Here is a 27,999-nt window from a genome sequence, read left to right on the forward strand (position 1 = left end):
TGTGATCTCCGAGATGCAGTAGGTGGAGGGTGTTCGTCATGGAGGTCTCCAGAGGTCGTGTCCGACCTGACGCTACAAGGTGACATGGTGATTTGAGCAGAGCCTTCAGTGACAGTGTGCCCCACCCTGTGTGTATTTTGTGTTATATGTTGCGTGTGGTGTGTTAATGTTGGTGTGTATATATATGGGTGTACGGGATATAAATGGGTCTGTGTAGCACGAGTGATTTAAAATATATAGTTGTATTTAGGCACTGGGATTGCACAATCACTTCACGTGCTGATAAAGTATGTAATAGTATGTGAGCACAGGGATTGCACAAATTAGTTCACGTGCTGGGATTCAAGTGAATAATTAATTAGTAATTAAATCCCGACTCAATTGTATATATAGAGGCACGAAGGACTCACTTGGGGTTGGGTGTTCGGTGAGTAGAGAACGGGCGAGAGAAGGAGAAGTAAGTAAAGAAAATAATTATAACAATTGCTATTTTGTGTGGGAGGACCAGCACGAGACATGTTTGTTTTGACTCGCCGTGTTCGTTTGTCTGTTCCTTCACTGTTTGTTTAGTGTTAGTCCGTTTTGTTTGTCTATTTATTTTGGCCTAACGTGCCATGTGCTGTTTTTGTTTAAATCTTTTATTTGTTTGTTTAATAAATGCACTGAGAGCAGCCATAGCTCCTCGGTTTCACCCCGTCACCCCGTGTTTTACTGCGGCTTACTGAACCTGAAGTCACCACTCAAACCATCTGTGACACTTCCATATTATGTCAGTCACACAACCAAAATCATAGGTTTATTATATTTTTAAATCAATTACATATACAGAAAGTTATAACAGGTCAGTGGCAATAATATTAGTCATTTTAGTACAGTAATGCAACACAACCTGGATACTCTTTCCCTAACTTAAAAAAATGCAAAATTGTTAAATGGAAAAAATGATCTAAATCTTCACTTGTACTTAGTTTTACACTAAAATGTTGGTGGTGCTTACATATATTTTAAATGGCTGATTTACGAAGGTGAACGTCCTTTTCATGCAGAATATGTATTAACGGAAAGTGATTAAGTACTCCGGGTAAGCTTGTACATCATTGAATATGACAAATATGCTTGGCTTTGCAGAGTTGTCTGTTACACTGTCGTACAAATCAGTGGGATCTGCAGCATTCTTGGCAGGAGGAACGATCATGCCATTTCTTCCATTGGTAAACATCCCAGTGAGGACTCTGGTGAGATACATGTACTTCTGTCCTTGTGGATCGGGTACAGAGTAAGTACCACTTGCAGAATAACTGGCATTAACTGCAAAATAGGTTCCATTTCCATAGGCTACAGCTGTAATAAAATGTATATTTTAGATAAACGATAGCAATACAATACTGTTATAATACATTTATCATAAAATTGGTCTAATAAGCCACACCCCTTGTTAGGCTATATTTAATATATTTTTTTGTTATAAATGCTTCGTTTTTCTTTATTCATGCTTAAGTACAGTACTTAAGAAATTAACAGACAATAATCCAGTTAAATTCTAGCAGCATTCATTTCAAAATCAAATAGAAATGTCATAACTGTACTGAAACTTGCTGTCTAAAGAATGTACTAGCCCATGCCTTGAACTGTACATCAAATCAGAACAGAAGATGCACTGCTATATAACTTACATTCATGCATAAGTCACCCCCCCCCCCCCCCCCTTATCCAAAACACCAAAAACTGACAAAAAATTACTTTGACGTTTTACAGTATTAACATTAAGAAAGCAAAAGTGTCCCAACATATGGGGAAAGGAAATGCTTGTATTATGTCTCCATCTACTTCTATTAACTGTAGGCAACATAAGGGTATACGAGAGAAACACAGGATGCGTTTTTGCTATAATGAGACCTTATGGTATAAACACTACTACTCAAATCTCTGAAAAATAGGTGAGATAAATGCAAAGACAATCCTACTGTACCATTCTTTCCACAGAAGCTCCGGTTGAATCCATTGGAGTTAATTGTTTTTATTGTGTCACAAGCTGTGCCGTGGAATAACTGCTTTTCGTTGTTGCCCTTGCCATTTTTGTCATCAAAAGCTTGCTTTTTTATTTGGTAGTTCTTCCAAAGAAAGGGATTCTGAATTCTTTGAATCTGGTAAAAATAAAAAATGGAGATTACATTATGTTAATTTAATAAGAACATGTCATGATTAAAAACTCCTTTCTGTCTTTATTATTGATTGTGTTTTCCCATAACCTGATGGTTTACCAAATGGGACCTATACTGCACATGGAGAACTTTCATTTTATGAAGTACTCCTAAATGCCTTTGGATCATTCCATGACTATCCCGACCTTACTTTCTGTGTGCATTCTGTGGGATATTTTAAATGAAATCCCTCAATAATAGAGCTGTAAGTGTTACTGAACAGGCTACAGAGTTTATAACAAAACATATTATGTACCGCTGCTGCCTGCAGTGTTAGATCAATGTTGACAACCTTTTCCTGTATGATACTGGTTGTTTGAATAATCCTGTCTAAACATCACTCAATCTGCTGAACGTTAATCAGAAACACTTGTATCAGCAACAACGTAAGTGATTGACATTTCTATCGCTCACAGCTTTGCGCTTCAGCAGGTTTATGAATGCATGACAGTTCATAAGAGCGTGCCTTCCCAATAACAGCAATTGCGAACAGTATGTACAGAAGCAGTTTTTTATTACATAAAATACCATCAAAAGTATTTTTGTGTAAGAAACTAGTAAATACTATAAAATGGGTCAAACGACAGGAAACCCGTTAAAAAATAAAGTAGTTAGGCAAGAATATTAATGTTGTCGTGCATACTGTATTCATGAACCAGGATCACGGCCCTAATCAGAAAACTGAACTTGAACGAATGTTTCTGATACAGCATATTCAGAGATGATTAGCCAGACAGGGTTACGCATACACCTCATACTTTATGGTAATAAGTGGTCAACACCCATGTGTAACCAAGGATTTGTGAAGGCAAATATTAAAACAATAGCGATTATGATGAAAAAGACATAGCAGGGAGCAACGGTAAGTAACGTGTTTTGTTATAAATAAGCATGTTCAGGAATACTTTAAATACCACACAACGCTAGGAGCAGTATTTACAAAATGGTGCCCCAAAATCTAACGGTAGCCAGAAATAAATATTTACAAAGCCAAAAGTTCCAGAGAGAAAGAAAGAAAGATAAATATACACATTGTATCTTTTTACAGTTACAGATGTATCTGTACCGTTACAATGGTATGATTTCCACAGGTTTTTTTAAATAAAGCTTCCACTTCTTGGTATTCCTTTGTTGCTGGTTGTACTAGTACTGAAATACATCCTTTTAATCCCTTCATATCATCCCAGTGGCTTGGATGTGTTTCCAAGTCTTGAGCTGCAAGTGAGATAATAAGATCAACAAAATGCCAATAGTTAGTCACAAAAACCTAGCCTAATATACATACATTACAAGCTTGTGTATGTTAACTGACCACATTTGGAACCTAATGGAAGGTCATTAGGTATGGTATTTTATAAGTGAGGTTTGCGAAAATGTTTACAAGATGCTTACCTAATTACCTGCAATCAGTAATATCATAGAGCATAAATATGAGAAAAAACTTTGAAACATACCTTCTGTCTTGTTGACTCGTTTTATTTTTATATGAGTGTCTATGTCATCTACTGCAGGACCCTCTGGCAAGAACACTTTAAAGTTTTTATTTTGAATCTTCACTGTTATTTCCGTTTCCTCGCTTGTCACAGCCTGCTCCAGTTTTAGGTTAGTGAAGATGTCAAATGGCTCATATTTGGTTCCCTGCTCATACTGCCATTCCACCAAATTGCTGGCCAGCTCCGCCTCCCGTTTCAGGGTTTCTTCATCTCGGATCTTTTTGAGCATATCCTGGATTTCCGTTACTGCAGTCAGCACATCTCTTGTGAGCCCTGCCACTTGGATGAAACCCTCAGCTTTGGTACACTCAAGCTTCACACTGATCTGCAGCTTCTTCTGAAGTATTTTTATTTTCTCACATTCCTCTTCACTGAAATAAGAGATCCACTCGTTCCTGATTGTCCTCTCATCCTGTTCTTTAACAATCAAGTCTGTTATCCAGGACCGAGCTTTTTTCACATCTTCTTCTGTTTCTCCACATATCTGAAAAACTGTTGGGTCAATGTTTTCTTCCACAAACACAAACTCTTCGGTGCCTTTTTCCTCCACATCAGAATTTCCAAATAATTTTTTCCCCAATGCTGTGTCATGTTAAAAAGTAAAAGAAAATCTTGGAATGAATAGTAAAGACATTTGAGCACTCCATAGAGTTCACATACAAATCTGGTGTAGACAAGTTTATTTTACAAATTATGAATGCTTTAAAACAAAACATGTGCAGGCTACATATAGTATTCTGAAGAGCTGCGCACCAACATGTAAAGTACTATGAACCTACAAACTAGACAGGTAAACTGAATAGGCAAAATAGAAGTTAAAATCCCAACTTACATAGAAACTTGGACCAGACAGTTTTCTGTTCCGGCGGGGTTGTGCCAGCTCTCGTTTGCATGCTTTTAAAAAACTCAGTTAGCATCTGAGGCTGGAAGATGATGATTCTAACTTTTTTCAGAGACTGGGCCATTTTCTGGCTTGCAAAGTCAACCACAGAATCCAGCATTGCATCAGCGACAACTGAAGGATTTACACCCCCTTGCCCTGAGAAGAGAAAAGTAAAGAGAAGCACAAATAATAAACAGTTAACCACACCTGAGTAACTGAGGGGACGTGACCTTTGATCAAGAATAAACTCTTATTAGCTGTCTGATTCATACCTTACATATTAGCTTTGACCCATGGTTAAGGCAGCAATATTTTCTATATATGTAGGAACTTGTTCATCTCACTGATGTTATTATTATTTGTTTATTTAGCAGACGCCTTTATCCAAGGCGACTTACAGAGACTAGGGTGTGTGAACTAAGCATCAGCTGCAGAGTCACTTACAACTACGTCTCACCCAATAGACCGAGCACAAGGAGGTTAAGTGACTTGCTCAGGGTCACACAGTGAGTCAGTGGCTGAGGTGGGATTTGAACCGGGGACCTATTGATTACAAGCCCTTTTCTTGTACCACTGGACCACACAGCCTCCTATATGTTCAGCCCTGTTAGCTCCAGTGCAGAATCTAATTGTTTTGAACTTTATATTTTCCCCTTCAAGATATAAGTTGCCTACAGCTAAAAGCTTGGTATTACTTGTATTTTTAAATAGATAATTGTTTTATTAAACGTCAGGGATCATCTCAGCCAGTTGCATTCTGGACAGATTGGAAATGATTCCACCAGTAGAATCCCCTCTAAAGCTTCACTTCAGAATCTTGAAACTCATTTTAAACCGCTACTTAAAAGTTCAAGCTGCCTAAAGTGATCCAGTCCAAAATAATACAAAAAAAAAATATATAAACTGTTTGACATTAACTATTATATTGTCCATTACAGCATACCTGTTCCAAGAGCAGGAAAAGCTACCGATGTGAATGTGTTTTGTTCACACAGCTGCAGAACTTTTCCTACAGAATCCTTTATTTTAATAGGGTCGGTTTGTCCAGGAATGTGAATGATCTTCTTGCACTGCAAATTTCCATTTTTTGTAATTATTATCCCATTATTAGGCTGTGCACCTAGAAGAACAAAAGCAATGCGCATGAGAATGTGGAATGAACACAAAAACACGCAAAGCAATACATTTGTTACTATAGTCGGATGTTGTGAGTGATGAGATATATACAGTAAGGGTGGGTGAAGCTCACGAGGCCTGCTGAGTACTCTGCACAACATTTACAAATTCAACAAAAAGATTTTCATCATCAACACAAGAATGAAATTCATACCTAACTCTGCGCACTCCATTTCAACCGCTTGGCCAGCCGCCTCTAAAATTGCCTTGGATACACCTGAAACGGATTTTAAGAGTGAGAGAGTACTTTTTAGATACAGTGTTCAGATTATATTAAGAATTACCCAGTGTTAAGTAGCAGCTAAGCCTTAAAACATGCCAATTACAAACATGTTGTAATTTAATCATTTGAATTTAATACACATCTGGTTTATTATCCTCTATTATCTAAACTAAAAGGGACCAATTTTGTTTGTAAAATAGAATTGTTTGGCTAATAAAACTATTACTGTAAAACTGTTAAAGGTCCCATTCACAAAATTATTGGATAAACAAGACAGGATTATGAATCTGAATAAAATATGACCTGTTTTAAGGGTAAAGTCATTGTTGGATGAGTTCACAATAACATCAGTCGTCTCCTTTGTGATGTCGCCTGTTACCACTTGCAACTGAAGGGTTCCCGTTAACATCTCATGTACACCTAGACTGGGATTTGAGACTTGATTTACAAAACCTAATAGGAAACAAAGAAAGTATTGTTGTTAATATACTGGTACTGTATTTTCACCCAGTAATATATTCCACTAGTACCATAAGTAACAAAACCAGTTTGATAGCAAAGTTTACGGTCTAAGTTGAGATAATTCTTAATTGTTTTGAAGTGCTTGTACTATTTATCATTACTTAATATTTTGTACATGATTTTAGATATTTGTTTCTTTGTTTTGACCCTGGGAATGCAATACCTTCTATCACTGTCTGTGACAGGGACTGCATCCCACCACAGTTAGTTTTGTTTTAGTTTAGGTTTGTGTGAATAAAGTTAGATGAAAATTATTCATTTTGTTAATTTGGCAGGAATATGGTCAGGCTCAAATTGATAAATGTATTGCCAATTTTAGCTTGTACTAATGTTCATAAAAGAGAGGAATTAAATTGAGTAAAAGAAAGAAGAAAGGTAAAAGAAAGAAGAAAGGACATACAGAAATAGAAAATAGGAATGTCGTTTAGAGAGAGTTTTGTCAGGACAGCAGGTTCTACAGCGGGACCTTCCTTTAAAAGGGAAGTAGGGTAGAGCCACACCTTTTACTTACTAGTTTTGTTTGAGCAGTTTTGCACTTGTACATAACTGCCTGTGTGTTCCTGTTTTTTTAAAAAAAAGCTTACCTGCCCCATGTTGAGCAGATGCAGAAGAAGAACTGACTGATTGTTTAACTTTTTTAGTTTGGCCCTGGAACTTGTTTTTGAATTCATCCGTAAATGCCTAGTAGAACAAAAAAGCTCAATTAAATTGTATTAGGAGATGGGCGATTTCACATATTTTATTTCTGATTATAACCGGATATGCTCAAAAACACCTTTAAGATACATGCATACGGCTTAAGCCATTGAGACATTGTGTGAACAATAATAATATACTTGATTTATGTATATATTTTTAGGTACTTTTGGCACTGCTAAAGGTAACATTAATATGTGTACACCTACTTGAAGTGTCTGAGTATCACTGGGGTGCACCAGAAAAACAACCTCTTGAAGGTGCTTTGGGTTCCATTTAGTGCTGAACTTCAACACTTGTTCCATCATGACTGAGGCTACCACAGGTTTTGGAAACCCCAAATTGCCTGTTCCAATGGCAGGGAAGGCGAGTGAATTCTGCTGCATCTTTTCAGCTTCTTCCAGACACTCTTTAATGATTCCTTTCAAAATCTGTGGATAAAAATGGTTAATCTAAATGTTCTCAGCTAGAAAAAAAAAAAAAAAATGCATAGATTTTTTTTTACCTAAGATTACCTAAAATATGAGAAACAGCTGAGGATAAGATTATAAATAATAAAATATTAACTTCACACACTAGAAAAGATCATGCCCTTGCTTTAGTGAACTAGTGTGCACTTGGGATAATTTTATTACAGCCCTAGCTCCAGATCTCTAGTAACATAAAAATGATAAAGGCCGTGTATGAAAGTTGTTATGCTAATTCTTAATTATTATTATTATTATTTTTATTATTATTATTATTATTATTGGGATTGATGCCTCTTTATGCAATTACAAATTAAATAAAAAGTAAAGGATGCTACAGTTAAGTTGAAGGTTAAAGTAAAAAGACGTAACTGCACCTTGTCTGCATCGCCTTTCCCTGAATCCCACCTGGGACCAATCACATGAAAGACAAAATTGCTTTTCAAATTACACCCTTCCGTTTTCAGAACCATTCCTTCAGCAGGGGTGGATTCCTGGGCCGCCTCATGCAACAGGGTCTGGAGTTTTGAACCAGCTGCTTGAAAAATAGCCTTTGAAACAGCACCACTGTTAAGGCTTAGGTCAGCAGCAATGGTATTAACAATGACATCCGTCTGCAGATAAAAAAGAAAAGAAAATCAGTGTGACAATACTGGCCAAACTTCCCCAAAAACATATTTAAACTTCCTAATTAACATGCCATATTTTATTGATAGCTTTTATATAAGATAATGTGATTGTAAATGAAGGTAAGATACAGCTGATAAGGAATATGAAAGTGAAACAGGCCATCTACTTACTGATGTAACTTGGATGTTTCCTTTCCTTAGGATGATGGTCAGACCTTCTTTTGTTTGGATCTCCTGGAGTCCGTCTGTGCTTTCCACCTTCTTCAAGGGTCTCCTTTCTTGAGGAGCAGGTTTAGCAGTCTTTGCTCTCACTTGTGGTACATAGTCAGCAAATATTTTTTGGGCAGCAACAGTCAAGGCCTGAACTGTTTTGCCATCATTGTCAACCAGGTGTATCTTCTTCAAAGTGCTATCTCTGTAGCTATCTTTACAGTGTTCATGAACACATTTTACAATTGTTTCAGCACACAGCTCTAAGGGAAACCCAAAGATTCCTGAGCTGATAGCTGGAATAGCTATAGATGTACAGTTGTAGGTTTCTGCCACGCTCAAGCTTTCCTTCACAGCCTTGTCTAATTGATACACCGCTTTCTTAGCTTCTGTTGCATTCCACCTGGGCCCTAAAGCGTGAATCACGTACTTACAAGGAAGATTGCCAGCCTCTGTTAAAACTGCCTGACCAGGTTTCAATTTTCCCTTTTTTCTGATATAGTGATCACACTCTGTCTGTAGCTCTGGCCCTGCTGCTTTAAGCAGAGCTCCTGCAATACCTCCAATATGATTCAGGTCTTCATTAGTTGCATTGACTACAGCATCTACATTACATCTGCACATATCACCTTGATAAACAGAAACAACCAACCCATCAGGCAGCTGCACCACGAAGTGAGATGGGTCAATTTCCTCATCTATTTCCAAGAAATCGCCATCATCAAGCATCACCACACACTTCGATTGATGCAAGGCTGCATTAACATACATTTCTTCCTTGTCTTTAAAAAACTTCTTAGCCCCAGGCTTCTTGATCTTCAACACATCGGAATGAAGGGATCGAACTATATTTTCAAACACCCTTTTCACTTCCAGAACAGAAGACCTTGGACCTTCTATGTTGATCTTCGGTTGGTTAGTCTGGACAGCAAAGTCGATTTTGACGTCGTTGTTGTTGGCTACCTCCCACCACAAATCAGTTTTCTTATCTTGGATGAACTTGATGACTGCCTTGGACTTCACACTAACAGATTCCTCCATGTGTGTGTTCTTGTCGACAAAATCAGACAATTGCTGGCACACTTGCATCACAGAATCACAATAGCCGGCGATGACAATTTGTTCTTTTAAGATTTTTATTACCATTCTTTTCTTTGGGCTGTTGTATTCCTTGTCTAGACGAATATTTAAATGCACCCACTCTTGTTTCTTGATCACTTTGCTGTCTTCTACATCAATGCACTGAAAATCTAGAATGTTGTGAATTTGCTTTTCGGCTTCCATAAAAACCTGAGCTGTGTTTCCTATGATAAAAACAACACTTTCAAGAGTCTCGCACATTGCGTTGATGCCATTTGCAGTAAAGATGCAGTATGATAGGTCCTCGTTATCCACCTCACTAAGAAAGCTGACAATATGAGGGTTGAGCTCAACTTGCTTCCTCTTCATGTGCATGACTGCTTCCAGTACTTTGCTCTTGATACTGAACACCTCGACCGCTAAACCAGAAAGGATCAGACTCTTCGCATCCGGTTTGTAAGCTAGCGTGAGCTCTGGATAATCCTTCATGACATTCTCCTCAAGTCCATCGTGCTTCAGTATGTTATACATGGCCGGTACCACAGGAACCTTCTCTGTCACGCTATTCTGTTCCCTTTCAATTAGTTTAGCGGCTTTGTCCACAATCTCAGTCAGATCCCTCTGTAATTTGTCAACATCCTCTGCCATTCCCGCTATCATGACTTTCTCCAGGACCATGTCTGAGGTAAGGATTACAGCATCTGTCACTGCACTGCGAATTTCCATTTCACTTATTTTCCAGACGGAAGAATTTACATGGCATTCAAAGGACTTGTACTTGGACATAGCATTTGAAAACACACTTGAAGCATCATCCTTCCAGGCATTGATATGCTTAGCAGTCAAGGACTTTTGCTTCAAAAGGGCAGGAGATGGGCTGATATTTACTAATGGGCTCCCAGACTGCTGCCAGTTCAGTTCACAGAAATGTTCAGCCATTGTTTTATTTATATCTGTAACATGTGTCTTCTTCATGTTAAGAAACTTCGAAATGCCAAGATCAATATTCTCAGCAAATGGGTCTGGCAGCTTCCACTGTGGTCTCTCGTTCCCATACAAAGCTGTGCCCAAAGAATCGTAATAAGGATACACCTTTACAGCTGTTTTACTGATTGTGTGTGTTTTTTCTCTGATAGTCTCTAGAACTGAAAATGAAAAACACAAATGAAATGTAAGCATATCACACAAGCATTATAAAATACTGTCTATACTGACCCATGGTTAATTGTGTTGACTATCTCTTTTAAAATTAACATTTTAATTTAACTTTACGAGAATGTCTTTTATATAGGAATGCATTTTTCTGTGGAATACTGAACAATGGCAGAAACACGTTCTGTTCTTGTTTCTTATTCACTAGCCATTTCAGTAGCACTATTTTTTAAATGGAGAAAAAATCCCATCGACGTTAAATAAACAACCTAAGGGCTTCTAGGTATTCTTAGGTTGTGCATTTTTTGATATTAACAAGTGTTTTAAATGGTGCTAAGGACACTTTGGAGTAAAAGGCTTTGTAAATCCCCTCTGGTATGTATCATCACTCTAACATATAGCAGATGTTTTGTGTCAACCATTATGAAGAGAGTCATATTTGGCGACAATTAACTGTGACCATTGGTCTTGCTGATTATGATGCCTCCAGAACCCTTTGCTTTCTATCATTCTTTTTCATAATGGGTTTCAATCTATTATCCCAAATATAAATTAAATGTCACCAGTATATTTCCCCTGAGATGACACATACAACATACAGTGCAAGGTTAACACAAAGCTCTGGCATAAAACAATTGGTGAACCAGCATTTTGTGACCTACCTTTATGATCCTTAAATGAGATAACGGCTGAAGTGTCTTCTGGCATCATTGTGATGTTGTCCAGTTCTCCTAATCGTTCGAAGTACAGCCATAGCAGCTCTTCACTGGTATTCGGAGGGAGGGTTTCCACTTTGACACTGCAGGTTACTTCAAGGGGTTTCGCAACTATTTTGTTTTGTTTAAACCTCTTGTTTTCGACAGAGTTTGTAAGAAATGATGGTGCATCTGTAAAGAATATAAAAAATATATAAAGCAGAATTACAGCTGACAGTCTCTGCTACGTTCACCTAGCTTCAATATTGATGCTATGCATGCTGGCAGAGATAAAACAGTGCACACAAACACAGAGGGGCTCTGACAAAGGTTTGGAGAACATTTGTGATAATTCAAAGCTGTTGTCGTCTTCGCGATAGACAGACCGTTGGACATGATCAGTCCACATTTTGAGTGACGACCCTATAAATTGCTGCAGATATCCTTGCAGCTGCAACACCACTTTTGTTGATTGCTGAAGAGTCTGCTAAACTGCCATGCTTCTTATGACAAAACAAAGTTGAATCATACCTGCTGTAGAGTTCTACTGGCATGTGTTGCTTTGCATTCAGTCTTGGTTTCAGTCTCAGCGATGCTAACAAATGATCTTATTATTTTTTAATGTACTTCTGTTTTCTCCCCAATTCGAATGTCACCTCAGTACTGCTTCCGATGTGCTGTACCATCCCAGGAGGATCGAGGATCTACATGGGACCTCTGTTCCCACTCTCTAGCCAATATATATATATATATATATATATATATATATATATATATATATATATATTTTACACAAAGGACCCAAGCAGCTGTTGTTGCCAAGCTACCCTGGACCTGGGAGACAAGGCCCAGCAAGACTGATCAGTAGAGTTGCTATAGTGAGGAAAACTTGCTTCCTGGCCTCTGGAAGTGAAAGGCCAATGCACATACCAAATAAAACTATTTTTATAAACCATTTCTATAGCTTGCCCACCACCCCGAATCCCTGCTTATTCTTACCACTGCTGGTTTTGAAGGACACAACAGCTTTGTTTATGTAAGGAATTATTTCCAAACTGAAATCCCCAATTTCTTCTGATAAATTGGAGATATTCTCCACCATCATTCCCAGAATTTCTTGCGTTATCTTCTCCGGAACATTTTCCAGCAAAACTGCAGTAAACTCTGGAATCTCTTCACAGACTTCTTCTTCAAACGTCGTATTACAATGTGAAGCCGCGTGGCTCTCTCCACTCAATACTTCAACAGCATCTTCAACTGAAAAAGAGGATATATTTATTGAACTCTACTGCTTCTGCTAATTAAACAGCTGACAAATAAATAGATATAAACCAAGAAGAGGGTTTTGAAACTGGATTTCGTAACGGATTGGTTTATATGTTTAACCACACACAAACAGAATCCAGGTCAATATTAACATAATCACATAATGTGCATAATGTGCTTTTAAATAACGAATTTCAAGTAAATATATTTTATTATCAAAAGGAATAAATGTGAAAATGATCAGTTTGTCTGGGAAAACATTTAAAGGCTTGAGCGTCGAAAACAAAAATGTTGATTTAAATGAGCAGTTAGTTACCTTCTTTTGGTTTGCATGGACTTTCCTTTTCCTGAAACAAAATATATGAATAAATCAATACACTTTTCAACACTAACTGAAATGCAAATGCTATAAAGATATTTTTCAAAGAAAAAAAGGGATTTGAAAAGGTGTAAACAGAAATTGAACCTCCTATTAATTTTAGCTGGTACTATGTCTTATTTAATAAATATGTAAGGAAAGGAAAACAATGTGTGCAGTCTTGATATTTGAGAACAATTACATTGCGTATAATTATCCCCATTATTGTGACCAAGCTGTCTGCTTACTGGCTCAGGTGTTGTGTTCTCTTCCGGTTCCTCCTGCAGTCTCACAGTCAGCCTCACATTTTCGTTTCCAATATTCAGTTTATGATTTTGTTTCTCAAGAACTTTTTTCCTTGCTAAAATGGAAAATAATGGTTATTAGTAGATTTTTTTCTAAGACAGATTATATATTATTGTATTGTGACGAAGTAGTTCCTTCTTGGTATAATGTAGTCACAAGTTTGAGCGGGGACAACGCAATTGACACAAAACTGCAAGTTATTTTAATCAAGATGGTACCTGTGCGTTTATTTTCAAGGGGAAGTCCAATAATCAGAGTTGTAATGCCAGTCCAGAGTTTATAAACAATAATCAGGTTGTTTTCCAAAACAAGGCCAAAACACTCAACTGGGTTATCAGAACAGTCCAAAGTCATCCACAATAAACCAATCAAGAAAATCCAAGTAAAAACAAACCTCTTTCTCATTCTCATTCTCTCTCAGCACCAAACTCCTTCACACACCTAATTACCTGCATGGGATTCTGGGCTATGTAGTTTTTATTGGATGTCCATTTTGTGAAGTGCAGTTCTCAGTGAGAACCCCATTTCGTGAAAGGGCAAGATCTTAGCAAAACCTCTGCCCTCACATACCTTCCATTGAGGACCATGCCCCGAGGTTTACCATATATCCTTCTCCCCAGCATCGACCCCCTGGGTCGAGCGACAGCAGAAAAAAAAGAATGGACATGGGATAATCCGTCAGCATTTCCCATGTCTTTCCCCACCCTATGTTTGAGGGTGACATTAAAAGGCTGTAAACTAAAAAAACACCTCATCACGATGGCATTTTTGTCCTTGGATCTGTGCATCCAGATAAGTGGGGTATGGTCACTGATCAAGGTAAATCGTCGGCCCAACAAGTAATACCGCAAGCTTTCCAGAGTCCATTTGACTGCTAGACATTCTTTCTCCACGATTGCATAATTATTTTCCCGGGGCTCCAGCTTCCGACTCAAGAATAAAACAGGGTGTTCAACCGGCCTTTACTTAACCCTAACCCTACGAGCATCTGGGACCTGATATGGTCTCATATTTACTTTTTTTCCTGGTACCTTGATAATGTCATGTGCTACCATTGTCCTACCTGGTATCCCTGAAAACACACTCATTTTTTTCCACCAAATCCCTCACATTGTGCATCTGCTCTGAGGAAAGTGTAGGTGCTATGTTGACTGCAGGGGTCCCTATTGGTAGGGTGGGATCTGTAGATCTGTTTGCAATGACTACGGTCTAGCTGTCGGACCCTATAGTTCACTTCCACCCTATAGTTCTCTCAATCACCTCATATGGCCCCTTCCATGTGGCTAGCAATTTACATTCAACAGTGGGGATGAACACCAACACCCTATCTCCTGGTTGAAACACTCGTAGTATGGCCTGTCGGTTATAGGTGAAACACTGGTGCCCTTGTGCTTGTCTCAAGTGCTCCCTGATGATTGGAGTGATTGCTGCTATCCTATCATGCATGCTAGTGATGTGCTCAACCACTCTACGATAGGATGTGGACTCATGCTCCTAGGTTTCCAGTGCTATGTCTAATATTCCCCGTGGGTGCCTCCCATACAAAAGCTCAAAAGGTGAAAACCCCAGTGACGATTGTAGAACCTCACGAATGGCAAACATCAGATATGGTAGCATGAAATCCCAATTTTTCCCATCCTTATCAATCACCTTATGCAACATGGACTTCAAGGTTTGATTAAATCTTTCAACTAAGGCATCTATCTGTGGGTGATACACTAATGTTCATAACTGCTGTATGTTCAAGAGTTTATAAAGGTCCGTCATAACCCGAGACATAAATGGGGTGCCTTGGTCTGTAAGGATTTTCTTTGGGATGCCCACCCGACCAAACATGAGATCCTTTGCAATGCCTTTTGAGGCCATGGTGCGTAAGGGAATGGCTTCAGGGTATCGGGTGGCATAATCTAACATGACCAGCATATACTGGTGCCCTCTAGCGGACTTCGGTAATGTACCTACTATATCCATGGTTTTCTGTCAAAAGGTGTTTCTATAATGGGAAGAGGAACTTGTGGGCTACGGAATGCTGGTTTAGGGTCGGTCTGTTGGCACTCCAGGCATGAATTACAATGTTGTGACACCTCTCCATAAACACCTGGCCAAAAAACCTTTTTAACATTCTCTCCCGTGTTTTTTCCATTCTCAGGTGACCCCTAAAACATGTCCATGGGCCAAATCGAGCACCGTCTTTTTAAAACCTGTAGGTACCAGTAATTGTTCAATCACTATTTTCTATGTTATCCACTCTGTACAACAAGTTATTCTTCATCATAAAATAGGGATAAGTATTAGGCATGTTTTCATTATTTATGGGGGCCCCATTGATTACCTTCATGTTTTCTTTGGCATGATACAGGTTCGGGTCCTGCGCTTGCGCAGTCCCAAAGTTAGTGGGTGATACCTCTAAGTCTGGTAATTCAATGTCCTGAACCACTGGGTGGCCGGATAGAGGATTAACCTCTTTACTACTGGGGTGCTGGTACTAGGCTCTTCTCTGTCTATAAGAGAACCTGGATCCCTGCTAGTACTGGGTCTAGGTGCATTAACTTCTTCTGTATTATCATTGTCACCAACTAAAACCTTTACAGGTGAATCGTCCGAGACCACACTTTTTTTCCTCATTAGGCTGTTGAGTTGAGGTTGCCTGCTTTTGGCTCTGGGTGGTAATTTCTCCCTCTATACTTCTGGGGTGCGGTTCCAATATGCTCTGGTTTGGTCTCAATTTTGAGAAATTTGGGAAATATCACCCCAGTATTACATTGTATGACATGGATGGTACAACACCAACCTGATAATCAAGAGACCTTTTTGCATCGTTTTTTCATAGCACAGTTTTTTATACCAGTTTTTATAACATCTACAGCAGTTACTGCATAATGTAATATTTCTTAGTGCTTGTCATTTAAGGTTTAACATAAGTGTTATATTACAGTATATGACTGTAGTAAACAGCAGTGTGGAGTAGTGGTTAGGGCTCTGGACTCTTGACCGGAGGGTCATGGGTTCAATCCCAGGTGGGAACACTGCTGCTGTACCCTTGAGCAAGGTACTTTACCTAGATTGCTCCAGTAAAAACCCAACTGTATAAATGGGTAATTGTATGTAAAAATAATTGTAAGTCGCCCTGGATAAGGATGTCTGCTAAGAAATAAATAATAATGACTGAGTGACACAAGCAGAGGGTACAAAGCTGTCAGTGTTTTCAGCTTCTTTGTTTGTGGTGAATTGGTTATAATTGATCAGTTATTTTTTAAGGCTTATTTTGTATTTATAAATGTATCGCGTACCAATATGTATACATTTTTAAAATATTTATTCATTGGCACTCAGATTGTCTTCCTACAGATGTCAGGACTGCCCAGTCCCTGACCACATTCCGGCGCCTCCTTAAGACTCACCTCTTCAAACAGCACCTGTAGAACTCCTCTGTTTGTATCCTGGGTCACTATCACCCTTCATGTAAATGTACTTTATTTTGCTCTTATCTGCCCCCTATTTTACTGCATTTAATCCTGTACTTCAGAATACTGTAATCTGCCAAGTGTTTAACCTGTAGTACTTTGTATCTAATCATATCCTGATGTAACTATCACTATTTAATCATATCCTGATGTAACTATCACTATTATCTGCTGTATTATTGAATTGTGGTTTGTCGCACTTGTACTTTGCTTGAACAAAAGTTATTGTATTTCTTGCTCTTATTGTATTACTTGTATTGTAACACTTGAAATGTATTTGCTTACGATTGTAAGTCGCCCTGGATAAGGGCATCTGCTAAGAAATAAATAATAATAATAATAATAATTGTCTCAATTTTTAAAATGTTTAGACCCGACTGTGCATATGAGTACCTGCACTTTTTTGTTGAAAATAAATCAAAACATCTTCTAGAGAGGGGCATGCATATGATTATAAAACAGATTAGATTAGATTTTTATTTTTATGTAGCAATACTTTTGCACTGAACCCAGAACTGCCTGGAATTGTGTGTTTTTTCTAGAAAAACATGGACTGAATCCTAAGCTGTTCCACAATATTAGACCTTGAATCTATATCTGTGGGCATCACATGCTCCCACGTCAAAACATTGCAACATCTATCTTCAAATCATTGAACATGTTGAACAAAAATCCTACCAATTTGGCAGTAAGGTATTTTTATATGTAGTTTTCTTGTCTGACAACGACTGTCCAATTGCAAACCCACAGGAAATGCATCAGCTCTCCTCATCATTACATGCCATTACTCATCAGTAAACATTTAGCAAGCCTTCAAAATTAGGATAGTTATTATTTCACACATATTTATGCCATCGTTCAAAAAAACAGGTCAAAACTTCCCTCGATAAGACAAGGCAGTTTATTTATGTTGATTTAAATAAAGCCCTACATGAATTCACCCACATGCAATACAGACAGAAAACAGTCTGGACGAATTATACAAAGGAAGGAACAGTCAGAGTGCAGAAGGAAGTAAAACGTCAAAACAACCTTCAAACAAAAAGATATATGGTATCAAATTTAAACATAAGAAAAATAAATATAAAATAAATTAAATATAATTTGCTTATATTTTCTTTGAAGCCAAATTGATTAAAACAATTAAGAACTCTTTGTCAGTAATGCACAAAACACAAGTTAAATATCTTTGTTGATACTGTACAGTAGGGGTTTTCAACCGGGGGTACTTAGTTCTAAGAGTCATAGGGGGTACGCAGGACGACTCAGAAATGCACACATAAAAATGAAACTAAGGGACCTGACCCAGACCAAATCAAAACTTTGACAACCTGCTAATCGCAATTTACACAACTGTATTTAATAGTGTTTTCTTTTTTTGTAAGAATCTTATTCTACTCATAAAAACTCATCAAATTCTGATTTGTAATTTGCGATTAGCAGGTGGGTCAAAGTTTTGATTTGGTCCGGGCCTAAGAGAAAATAATGATCTTGAATTGTTTGTTTTTTTAAAACGGTATTATATACTCGCTAAACCACTGTCATACTTATTCAATCTTTGTTTAGCAACTCAAAGTGAACCGCTAATGAAAAAAAATCCCACAAAAAATACAGAATCTATCACGTCCACATTTTCCACCTGTATGCATGTGCGATTTCGATTGAGTGGCTTTGGCTTTCCATTTTGATATACAGATGAAGCACTTAGGTGTCTGGCGATTGTGCCTATGGAGAGAGATCTGTGCTTCTCATGATCTTTGTTGTTTTCAACTTGTCATATCAGTGCAGCACAATATTTCTGTGTTTGTTGGAAATACAAATGATGCGGTAAACATAAATCGTCATCACAATACTCATACGTTGACGGTTTTTGTTTTATCTATTACTGCAGTTGCATTTTATTAACAGCAATAGCGGCTGGTTGAATATATTTTCGGTGTTTGATACATTTCTTACTTGCAAATGAAAAACGAAGGAAGAAAACACAAGAGCACAGAAAGTGCGAAGCGACAGAAAGTTATAGATAATAATAATAAAAAGTGTTATTGTATTATTGATAGTAATTATAGTTTTATCTTGAAGTTAATGTTTTTGATACTGTAAACATTTTAAACGGCACACAATTATGCTGAGGTGGGAAGCAAACAGGAACGTGATAAACATTTACAGTGCAGACTATTTTGTATTTAAGAGGTACCGTTTCAAATAAAAGGTTGAAAACCTGTGCTGTACAGTAAGTACAAAAACAGCAGGCCTCATTGCTACAAGCATACTGTACATGTGGACATATCACCACACGAGGGCACTATTTGCATTCTATTGAAACAAACAGAATCTTGGAGGGGTTTGGGGGTTCCATTCCATTGATATCCTGATACACTGTTTTAAATAAATGATGCAATTGAACCAAATAAACCCACTCAGCTCCTCAAGTAGTAATTATCTGATTAATGCCTGCTATTAACCCTGTGGTGGTATTGGGCCTTGAGAACCGGAGTGTCCCACATCTGCATGTAATATGTTTGTTTCCCCACTGAAATATATATTAATATATTTCTGATAAAATATACAAATGCTAACACTTGTGATAGGAGGCCTGGAGCTACACTGCCCTACTTTTAAGGAATGTATTGTTAATAAAAGAAAGAAGAACAAATGAGAATGTTTATTAACCATCATCCCAAAACAGTCCTTAATTAAACTGGGCCTATAGTTTCAAGATTATACTATTATTATAATAATTAACCGTAAGGCTTCTGTATTTAAAAAAAGTAGAATATCCTGATGCACTGAATTACTTGCAAGTCTGCAAGCATATTGAAGTAACACTATTAACCATAATACTAATACGACTACGACTACTAATAATACTAATATGATGATGATGATAATGATGTGTCTACTACACAGCACAGTCCTAGCTTATCTAATATTGTTTTATATGTTTTAACAAACATGCAATAACTAACTAAACTAACTAAAAATGAACTGCTGGTATATAGGAATGCAACTTAAAATACCACTGAAAATATTAACATATTACATAAGTTATATGCGTGACTGAATGTTTCCATGCAACTTGCCAGCTTTCCCCTATGATTTCTTTATAAATTGCATTTTACATCTAAATTGTTACTTCTGCGATTTATAAAAAGCTATATACCACACAAACGAAATGCACGACAACAACATGCTGAGTGATAGTGGCAGCTAGGCTATTCAAATACAGATTACCCAGTACTGCTTTTACCAAGGGGAGTAAAAATGTAAGGTGTCACAAACAATCCCTTTAATCTGTTTTAAATTCAGAACCCCACATTCTCAATTTCTCAATAGCACTCTATAGCAATATAATGTATTCTTGGCACTCATAAGCGATTTAAACAAAATGTATATATATATATATATATATATATATATATATATATATATATATAGTCTACAAAAGCAAAACCAGCCTTTCAGAAGACATTTCAGAAAGCAAAAATAAGCAAACACTTTTACGTACTCTCTTCGTTTTTAAACCAAACAACAGCGTGATTTCTGCTGGTGTCTTCATACTCCACTCGACAGTCGCCCCCGTTAGATTTCTTCTTACTCTGGAAGTAAATCTGAAGTTTGTTTTTAACAGTATTAGAATTAGCAGAGCTCCAATCGCCTTCTATAAAGAGCGGGTATGGACACGTCTCCGCCATCGTTACCAGCGGTAAAAACTGCAGTTATTTCCTTGCTCGATGATACAGAGCAAGTTCATTTCGTTTCACTTTCATTTCTCGGAAAGTCCCCTAACAAAACAACCTTCTGGATACATACTGCAGACTGTATCCAATCAGCTAATCACCACACCTATTGAGTGCCGCGGCTACTAGTAAGTTATAGGCTAGTTGTTTAACAAAACGTTTGTCTAAACTTTTTGCATAACATGTAACTTTTAATTAATTAAAACCTTTTAAATAACCGTTTAAAGCTAATGTGTGTTTTTAATGCTTGCTACTAGCCCTTTAAAATGATGCAGTTAGTGTAGTGAATAATGGCAAGAATAAAGACAGTTTTTAAAAAAAAAAACCTGCAGTGTATATCAAAGCTAAAACGATTTTAAACCTAAAGCGGAGGGGAGATTTTCAGACTTTGTTATTTGATTGGAGATTTTAAAAATTAAACTCTTAGCCGTTTTTATTTAATAAATACTGTAACTTAAAAAGCGCTTTTTGGGTCGTTTTCTAAACTAGACGTTGACAGTAGTGTTTGAAACACCATTTTGCAAGACCGTAGCGCCTCCGTACAAAGACCAAGTGCAGTTACAGTCAAAGTTTCACTTTCGATTTCTTGTAAGTAGGTGGTTGTTTTTTTTGCGTGCAAATGAAGGCATAATCATATAGAAACTGATTCGGGATCCTGAAAAGAAGGTTAATTAATCTCCAGTAAGTAAATACATTACGTGCTTTTAATAATGGCGTGTTTCTAAAATAATAATGTGTTTGGATCTATCAACATTCGTTTTTATTCTTCGTATAGTGAAAAAAACTCCTGTTCTGCGGTAGGTAAGTATGCTGGATTAGCGCCTGCTCTAGTCTTGAATATATTTTCATTGCGTCCTTGTGAAAGACAACAGGTTTTTCTTGTTTTAGTTCCTTTATTTTTTACATTGTTTAATAGGTATTCACTTTCAAAATCGACGACTGGGTTGCAACTAGAGCGCACTTTGAGTTCTCAACAGAACTACTACAGGTAATATATATAACTACTTTTTTCATATTCTATGCCGTTTTGGGTCAGCATCTACATGAAAGATTTATTAACTTGGGCTGTGCACGAATGACTTTATATATATATATATATATATATATATAATATATATATATATATATAACGTTTTAATTATGTATTGTATATTTTTTTCTGATGTTGTTGCTTACATAAAAATGGCACACAAATAAAATAAATAAATAGCACACAAATAAAAGGGTAATTGCATTAAGTCTTAGATTACTTTAGAGAACTTTTGATGATACCCAGAAGTATGTCATGTTAGTACTGTATTGTATTTCAACTTTTATTTGATTTTTTTTCACTTGTAGCTTTTTCAAAGAATAGTTTTAAGGAGAGCATGATGAATATGAATGAAACCATCATACAAGTTCCAGCTGATAGTGAAATTGCACAAACTCTAAGTGAACATGGGGACTTAAGCTATGTTGTGAGGAGCAAATTTGGATGTGATGCTGTTCTTAAGAATGCCAAAGCTATTGGATCTCAGTGGGGAAACCCACAAGCAGGATCCTTCAAACCTGAAATTAGGTATTCAAAGACACTGGACAAGGGGCTGAAGATCTCTGTCTGGAAAGATGATTTGACCACACACAAGGTTGATGCTGTGGTCAATGCTGCCAATGCTAGATTACAGCATTATGGTGGCCTTGCTGCTGCATTGTCAATGGCAGGTGGGCCAACAATACAAACGATGAGTGATGAAATCATAAGAAAGAACGGGGATGTGCCTACTGGTGAAGCAGTTGTTACTACAGCAGGGCACCTTCCCTGTAAGATGATTATTCATGCTGTTGGCCCTCAGTGCAATCCACAGATCAGTAAACATGAACTGGATCATGCATCAACTCTGCTCGAAAAAGCTGTATGTAGTGTGATAAAGAAAGCAGAGAAAGAAGGTATTCATTCCGTTGCCATTCCTGCTTTAAGCTCCGGTTTATTCAGCTTCCCTCTAGCTCTCTGCGCTGAAATCATTGTAAAAACAATAAAACGATTGCATAACTATTCAAAGAAGAGTAGTTTAAATGAGATCCGCTTGGTTAATCACGATGATAAAACAGTCGTTGAAATGGAAAAGGCCTGCAGAACAGTGCTTGGCCCTGCAGATGACAAAAGACTATCCTACAGTGACGCTGTAACAAATCACACACCTACCCAATCAGCAGATTCAGTCCGAATAGGAAATGTCACTGTGCATATCAAACAGGGGTGTATTGAAGATGAGAAGGTAAGATCTCAATTCATGTATGTACTATTGTTCCAGAAAAAAAAAAAAAAAAAAAAACTAATGATAATATCATATATATATATATATATATATATATATATATATATATATATATATATATATATATATATATCCACAACATATATATCTTACATCTTGTTAACATGAAACATCCAACAGCCATTAAACAATAAACTTAACATTATTAGAGCAGAATTTAATATATTCATGCAACGCTGCTGCCACTTTTTTAAACATTTCTCAGAAACTGTTTTAGATACAAGCTTGTTATGAAAATTCCTTTGACTTAGATGAATCAGTAGGGTTTTCGTGTCAATTTTATTCCACTGTCTTCTTTACAGTTGGTTCACAGCAGTTTTGTGTCTGCATTAATGATACAGATCTTACTCGCATACATGTGTAATATTTGACATCCTGTTTCAAATCTCTTCCACCAGAGATGACTTTCCCCTTACGTTAAGCCTGGGTTTGAATGGTTTTTGAACAATAATGGTTTTGTTTTTGCAGGCTAATGTGATTGTGAATACAGTGGCAACAGATCTTAATTTAAGCCAAGGGAATGTTTCTCTTGCAATTCTGAGTAAAGCTGGGAGACAACTTCAGCATGAAATAAATAAAGTAACAAACTCATATGCACAGCATGGTGATGTGATAAAAACTAGAGGATTCCAAATGGGCTGTGATTTTCTATATCACACTGTATGCCCATTCTGGTCAGATTACAAGTCATCAGAGGTTTGTACTGTATCATTATTTTATTAATTTAGAAATCAAAACAACACTTTGTATGATGGATTTTCAGTGCTTTACATTGAGTCATTTGGTAATATGTTTGTGTGTCTCATTCTTAGTCCAAAGAAGTGTGTTTATTGCCAATGTAACAGGTGGGGGATAACTGCAGACTGACAACCTTTCTGCTCCCTAATGAGGGTCTTCACCTCATTTCACCAGCAGGGGTCAGCATTACCCCTGACAGCAGGGCGTGTTTATTACAGGTTCAGAAATCTGAACCTATTTAAAGATGCCTATCTGTTTTTAACTTTTGGAATATTTTTAAGAAACCATATTGTTGTAAATAGATGTTAAATTGATAGTTGATAAGTTTTGCTTCATGTTATGTCGGCTTACTTGTATTACCTATACAGTTGTATTTGTTTTATTGTGTGGGTGTTTGTTTCTACTGTATGTGGAGCATCTTATTTTTCTTTTTTTTTTTATAGATACTTTCTAAAATTGTGATGAAGTCTTTACGTATGGCTGAAAGTGACTCGGAGAAATCCATTGCATTCCCTGCCATTGGCACCGGAAATCTGGGTTTCCCTAAAGACAAAGTAGCAAAAATCATGATAGAACAAGTTTTAGATTTTGCTGAACGCGTTTATAAGGGCAGTAAACTTGACGTCTTCTTTGTTCTATATCCACCTGATCAGGGCACTGTCAAGGTAATGTGTGTATGTGGCGTTTCATCTATAGTTATGCAAATAGTGCTATCCATTAAATCTGCATAAAAACGAGTTGTTACAAAGAAAATCTTTAATATCCAAAAAACAAATATCAGAGGGATGGAGATACTATATCACACAGAGAATGGTGAGGATAATTGGTTACCTCGTGACATTTTTAGGAGGCACAGAGAACTGTATTAGTGTAACACAGCAGATTAACACATTGGGTTTGTGGTAATGAATAAATGCAGTAGCCATCAGTAGATCGGGAGTATAGCTGTTTCTAAAACAGCGGAGAGAATTCCTGTTGATGGTGTTGGTGAATATTTATCAGTATGAATGCCTGGCCTATATGTAATTTTACCTTTTTTGTAGGCCTTTGAGAAGGAATTAAAAGCAGTTAAAGGAAGATTAAAAAGTGCTGGTAGCCAAGCTTCTGACAGCTCGACCAATGGTAAGAATACAGATTTCATCCTCCCAATTACTAGGGCTAGTAAGGCACATGCCTGTAACCAAATCTCTGGGTAGCACTTTCTTATACGCAGAGGTATTTCAAAAGAAATTATTTCGTTCTGGTATTTTAATTAGATATCAATACAATTCTACACTGTCCCTATTCACAACCTATTTGTATTAACTGTCATCTGTTGTTTTAGCCATGTTTGACACAGCTGTCTCTCTACTTTTTACTATTTGTTATGGAAGGACATATACGAGACAGAGTTGTGTAAGACATTTTCCTTTGATATTCATTTCTTGTCTTGTCATGACAGCACAACAACTTTCTGCATTTACTCATAGGGGACATTCAAGTATCACATTATCACAAGGAGGATGTCAAGGCTATGATGATGTGATCAAACATTCATCACAAAATCAGCATGTAAAAAAAATAAATAAATCATATACTTGCTTTTGTATTTGAAATTATTCAAATAGGGGGATTAACACAGATGTTGCAGAGGGTGGGGATGATAGTTGAACAGCCCCTAATTTTCCAAAAAAGCTTTTCCCAGCTAAACATTTAATCACTGGGTCACAATAACATTGTCTGTTAAATCTTCCTCTTTTGTCTTACAATATTTTAGAAAGCAACAGATGGAAGGATGCCATGTCCAGTTCTCTGGGTACCAATAAGCAAGGACCGTGTGTTGAAATTTTTGGGGAAGATAAGGAAGCAATAATGGAAGCAGAGAAATGGATCAGATTCACCCTGCTTCGTTCTCCAGAACGTCTCACCATTCAGAACAACCACATTTATTACTTTGGCCAGAAGGAGCACGTTGATCTGTCTAGGTTTCAGTGTATTTACGAAGTGTCCATAAAAGAAATGGTAAAGGATGGAAAAGCGAGTTTAGAGATTACAGGCACTCCCCAGAGAGTCATAAAAACAATGCTGGCAGTTGAGAAGTTGTGCTGTGAAGTGCAGGAAGAGTATGCTATGGCAGAAGAGAATGAGATGTTGCAATCCTTGGTCCAGTGGCGATGTACTGACATCCCTGCACTGGCAGAAACAGAGATCACAAGCAGTATAGAGAGAGCATACTTGTCAAGGAAGATGTCACCAGTTATTATCATTAACGGACAGAAAATCAAAGTCTCATTTAATTTCAGACAGCAAAGTGCGATAGCTATGACAGACCATGGAAAAGCTTACAATTTTGAAAGGAAATGTAAGTACAGATGCTGTGCGTTACATATTGGTATTTGTAAAAACCTTGCATACTACTATTCTCCGCATTTATATGTAACTCTATTCCTACGATAAAATGTTCTGAACTTCATGATGCTGACGCTTGTTCTGTCATACTCCTGGAAAGGTTACATTCATTTTATGTTTTTCATTTCTGTCTAGGCCTGTTGGAGATGGATCATGCCGAGATGTACACTACCCTAAATGGGTCATTTTATCAAAGGATCGTTGAAGATTCTTACAAAAATCAGCATAAAGAGAAAGTCCAATTATATAAAAAAACTGGTCTTGAAGTTGTTAAGGTACATGAAGCCATGAAGTAACTTGGTAATATATACTGCCATGTAAAATCCTTACACAATAGGCTTATATCTACTGACAGCACATGAGAGCAACATGAACAGCGTATGAACAAACTTACTGTTTTCCAGTCTGTGTACTGAGCAGACAAACCAAATTCCTGTACAGTTCAATCAATCTGTAGCAGTTTAGTGAGATTTCAGTGCTAACCAGTTAAGTTTTAATTATTTGTTTAATTTCTTTAGATTGAAAGTATAAAGAATCCACTTCTGAGGATTCATTTTGAATTGAAAAAGAATGCTCTTGGAGGAAAGGTACAGACTCTGTACCACCGGGTCCCAGCACAGTTCTGCATTCCAGTATGCAGGGCAGGATTTCAGAGGGTATATTCCCAGCCAGAAAGTATGTTTTTTGTAGTATTATTATTATTATTATTGTTATTGTTATTGTTATTGTTATTGTTATTGTTATTATTATTATTAGTAGTAGTAGTAGTAGTAGTAGTATTATGCCATGACTCTCATTAAAAACCTACCAGGTGCTTCTATACCTACTGAATCTGTTAAGAGTGTTCACTTGTGCACAAATAGTACACTTCTTAACATATAATTCCTCTCCAAACTGGTGACATAACTTTGGGTATGAGTATCTTGATTCTTCTTCTAATGACTGTCAAGAAAAGATATAGTAGCCTGTATCCGAAACTGATGAAGCCAAAAGTTAAATGAACTTGTTATTTCTGTAACATATAAAAGCAAAATATTCATGTGGCTGAAAGAATACAAAACTAACAAAAACGTAGGTTCCACAGGGGCATAATTTAGGTGGATGGCATACAGTATCAGATAGAATGGTTTGTAAACATGAAGCTTCTTTAATATTCCTATTTTCTTTTCAGAACAAAATTTGGGAGCTGGTCTATATTTCAATGAAACGCTTGATACATTGATGAGAGACCAGAGTAATGATTTTGAGAGGGATGCAATGATTTACATCTTTGAAGCTCAGGTTGTGACTGGGAAAACCACAAATGGCTCACCAGACTTGATTGTACCTCCTAGTCAGAGAGCAGACAGCATGACACGGTATGATAGTGTTTCCGGTGGAACGTCCACACATGTCATTTTCAACAGTCGGCAAGCTTATCCTGAATATTTAATTACATGCAGACAGTCATCTGCCTCTCCATGATGAAGACATGTTAAATGACACGCCTGATTTGAGATGTTCATTATAACAGAATTGTCCCTTAACATGTAATTTTTACAGCCTTATTCAAACTTTGTCTCTCATATGTGTGCTAAAAGGCTTGTTATGATCAGATAATCACTATTATTGATCTAAATACTTTAATAAAAATATTGTTTAATCATTTATTTGTTTAAGAGATATGTATTGTATATGATTATTTTCTTGTTTATCTTAGGGTTTGTTTTGTTTTTCCTTATAATTGTGTTAATTCTCAAATCTAGAAGTTATTTTGTGTTAAAAGGTGGAAGTGATGTATTGACTTGACGAATTATGGTTCAAGATCAACAGATTGAATCACTTTTATAAGCAGCTGACAATAATAAAAACAGTAACTTTGTAAGCCTTTCATACTATTTAGTGGCAGAATGTTATTTTGAATATACTTTTAACAAATAGGGGAACATTTAATTGTAAAATGATATGACCTTAAAACCAAAAAAATATTTCTAAATAAAGTAAAATTACAATGCATT

General features: G+C 36.9%; 2 protein-coding genes and 1 long non-coding RNA gene across 6 annotated transcripts; 2 read left to right on the forward strand and 1 right to left on the reverse strand.

Moving 5' to 3' along the window:
- Positions 1-164: 164 nt before the first annotated feature.
- On the forward strand, positions 165-17,191 carry LOC131739480 (uncharacterized). The gene is made up of 3 exons (XR_009330596.1): positions 165-457; positions 1,129-1,276; positions 15,507-17,191. It is a non-coding gene; the product is annotated as an uncharacterized LOC131739480 (long non-coding RNA).
- Positions 753-20,606, reverse strand: LOC117426843 (protein mono-ADP-ribosyltransferase PARP14-like). The gene is made up of 17 exons (XM_059033874.1): positions 20,330-20,606; positions 13,300-13,412; positions 13,010-13,040; positions 12,427-12,684; positions 11,395-11,619; positions 8,462-10,725; positions 8,039-8,275; positions 7,404-7,625; positions 7,083-7,179; positions 6,280-6,429; positions 5,908-5,970; positions 5,521-5,697; positions 4,527-4,733; positions 3,656-4,276; positions 3,268-3,416; positions 1,970-2,144; positions 753-1,341 (listed from the first exon to the last, which is right to left on the reverse strand). Exons 1-17 carry the CDS (start codon positions 20,514-20,516, stop codon positions 1,055-1,057), a joined length of 5,463 nt encoding a protein of 1,820 aa, XP_058889857.1. The 5' UTR covers positions 20,517-20,606; the 3' UTR covers positions 753-1,054.
- Positions 20,599-27,995, forward strand: LOC117426845 (protein mono-ADP-ribosyltransferase PARP9-like). Of its 4 annotated transcripts, none has more exons than XM_059033875.1 (11): positions 20,599-21,242; positions 21,337-21,362; positions 21,478-21,549; positions 21,900-22,816; positions 23,345-23,572; positions 24,058-24,279; positions 24,658-24,736; positions 25,371-25,955; positions 26,138-26,277; positions 26,521-26,677; positions 27,174-27,995. In XM_059033875.1, exons 4-11 carry the CDS (start codon positions 21,929-21,931, stop codon positions 27,464-27,466), a joined length of 2,592 nt encoding a protein of 863 aa, XP_058889858.1. In that variant the 5' UTR covers positions 20,599-21,242; positions 21,337-21,362; positions 21,478-21,549; positions 21,900-21,928; the 3' UTR covers positions 27,467-27,995. The 4 variants fall into 4 exon arrangements, with proteins under 4 accessions (XP_058889858.1, XP_058889861.1, XP_058889859.1 ...); XM_059033878.1 differs by having other exon boundaries at positions 20,599-20,689; XM_059033876.1 differs by lacking the exon at positions 21,337-21,362.
- The last annotated feature ends 4 nt before the right edge of the window (positions 27,996-27,999 follow it).

This window comes from Acipenser ruthenus, chromosome 11, assembly GCF_902713425.1.
Source record: "Acipenser ruthenus chromosome 11, fAciRut3.2 maternal haplotype, whole genome shotgun sequence".
Lineage (NCBI taxonomy): Eukaryota > Metazoa > Chordata > Actinopteri > Acipenseriformes > Acipenseridae > Acipenser > Acipenser ruthenus.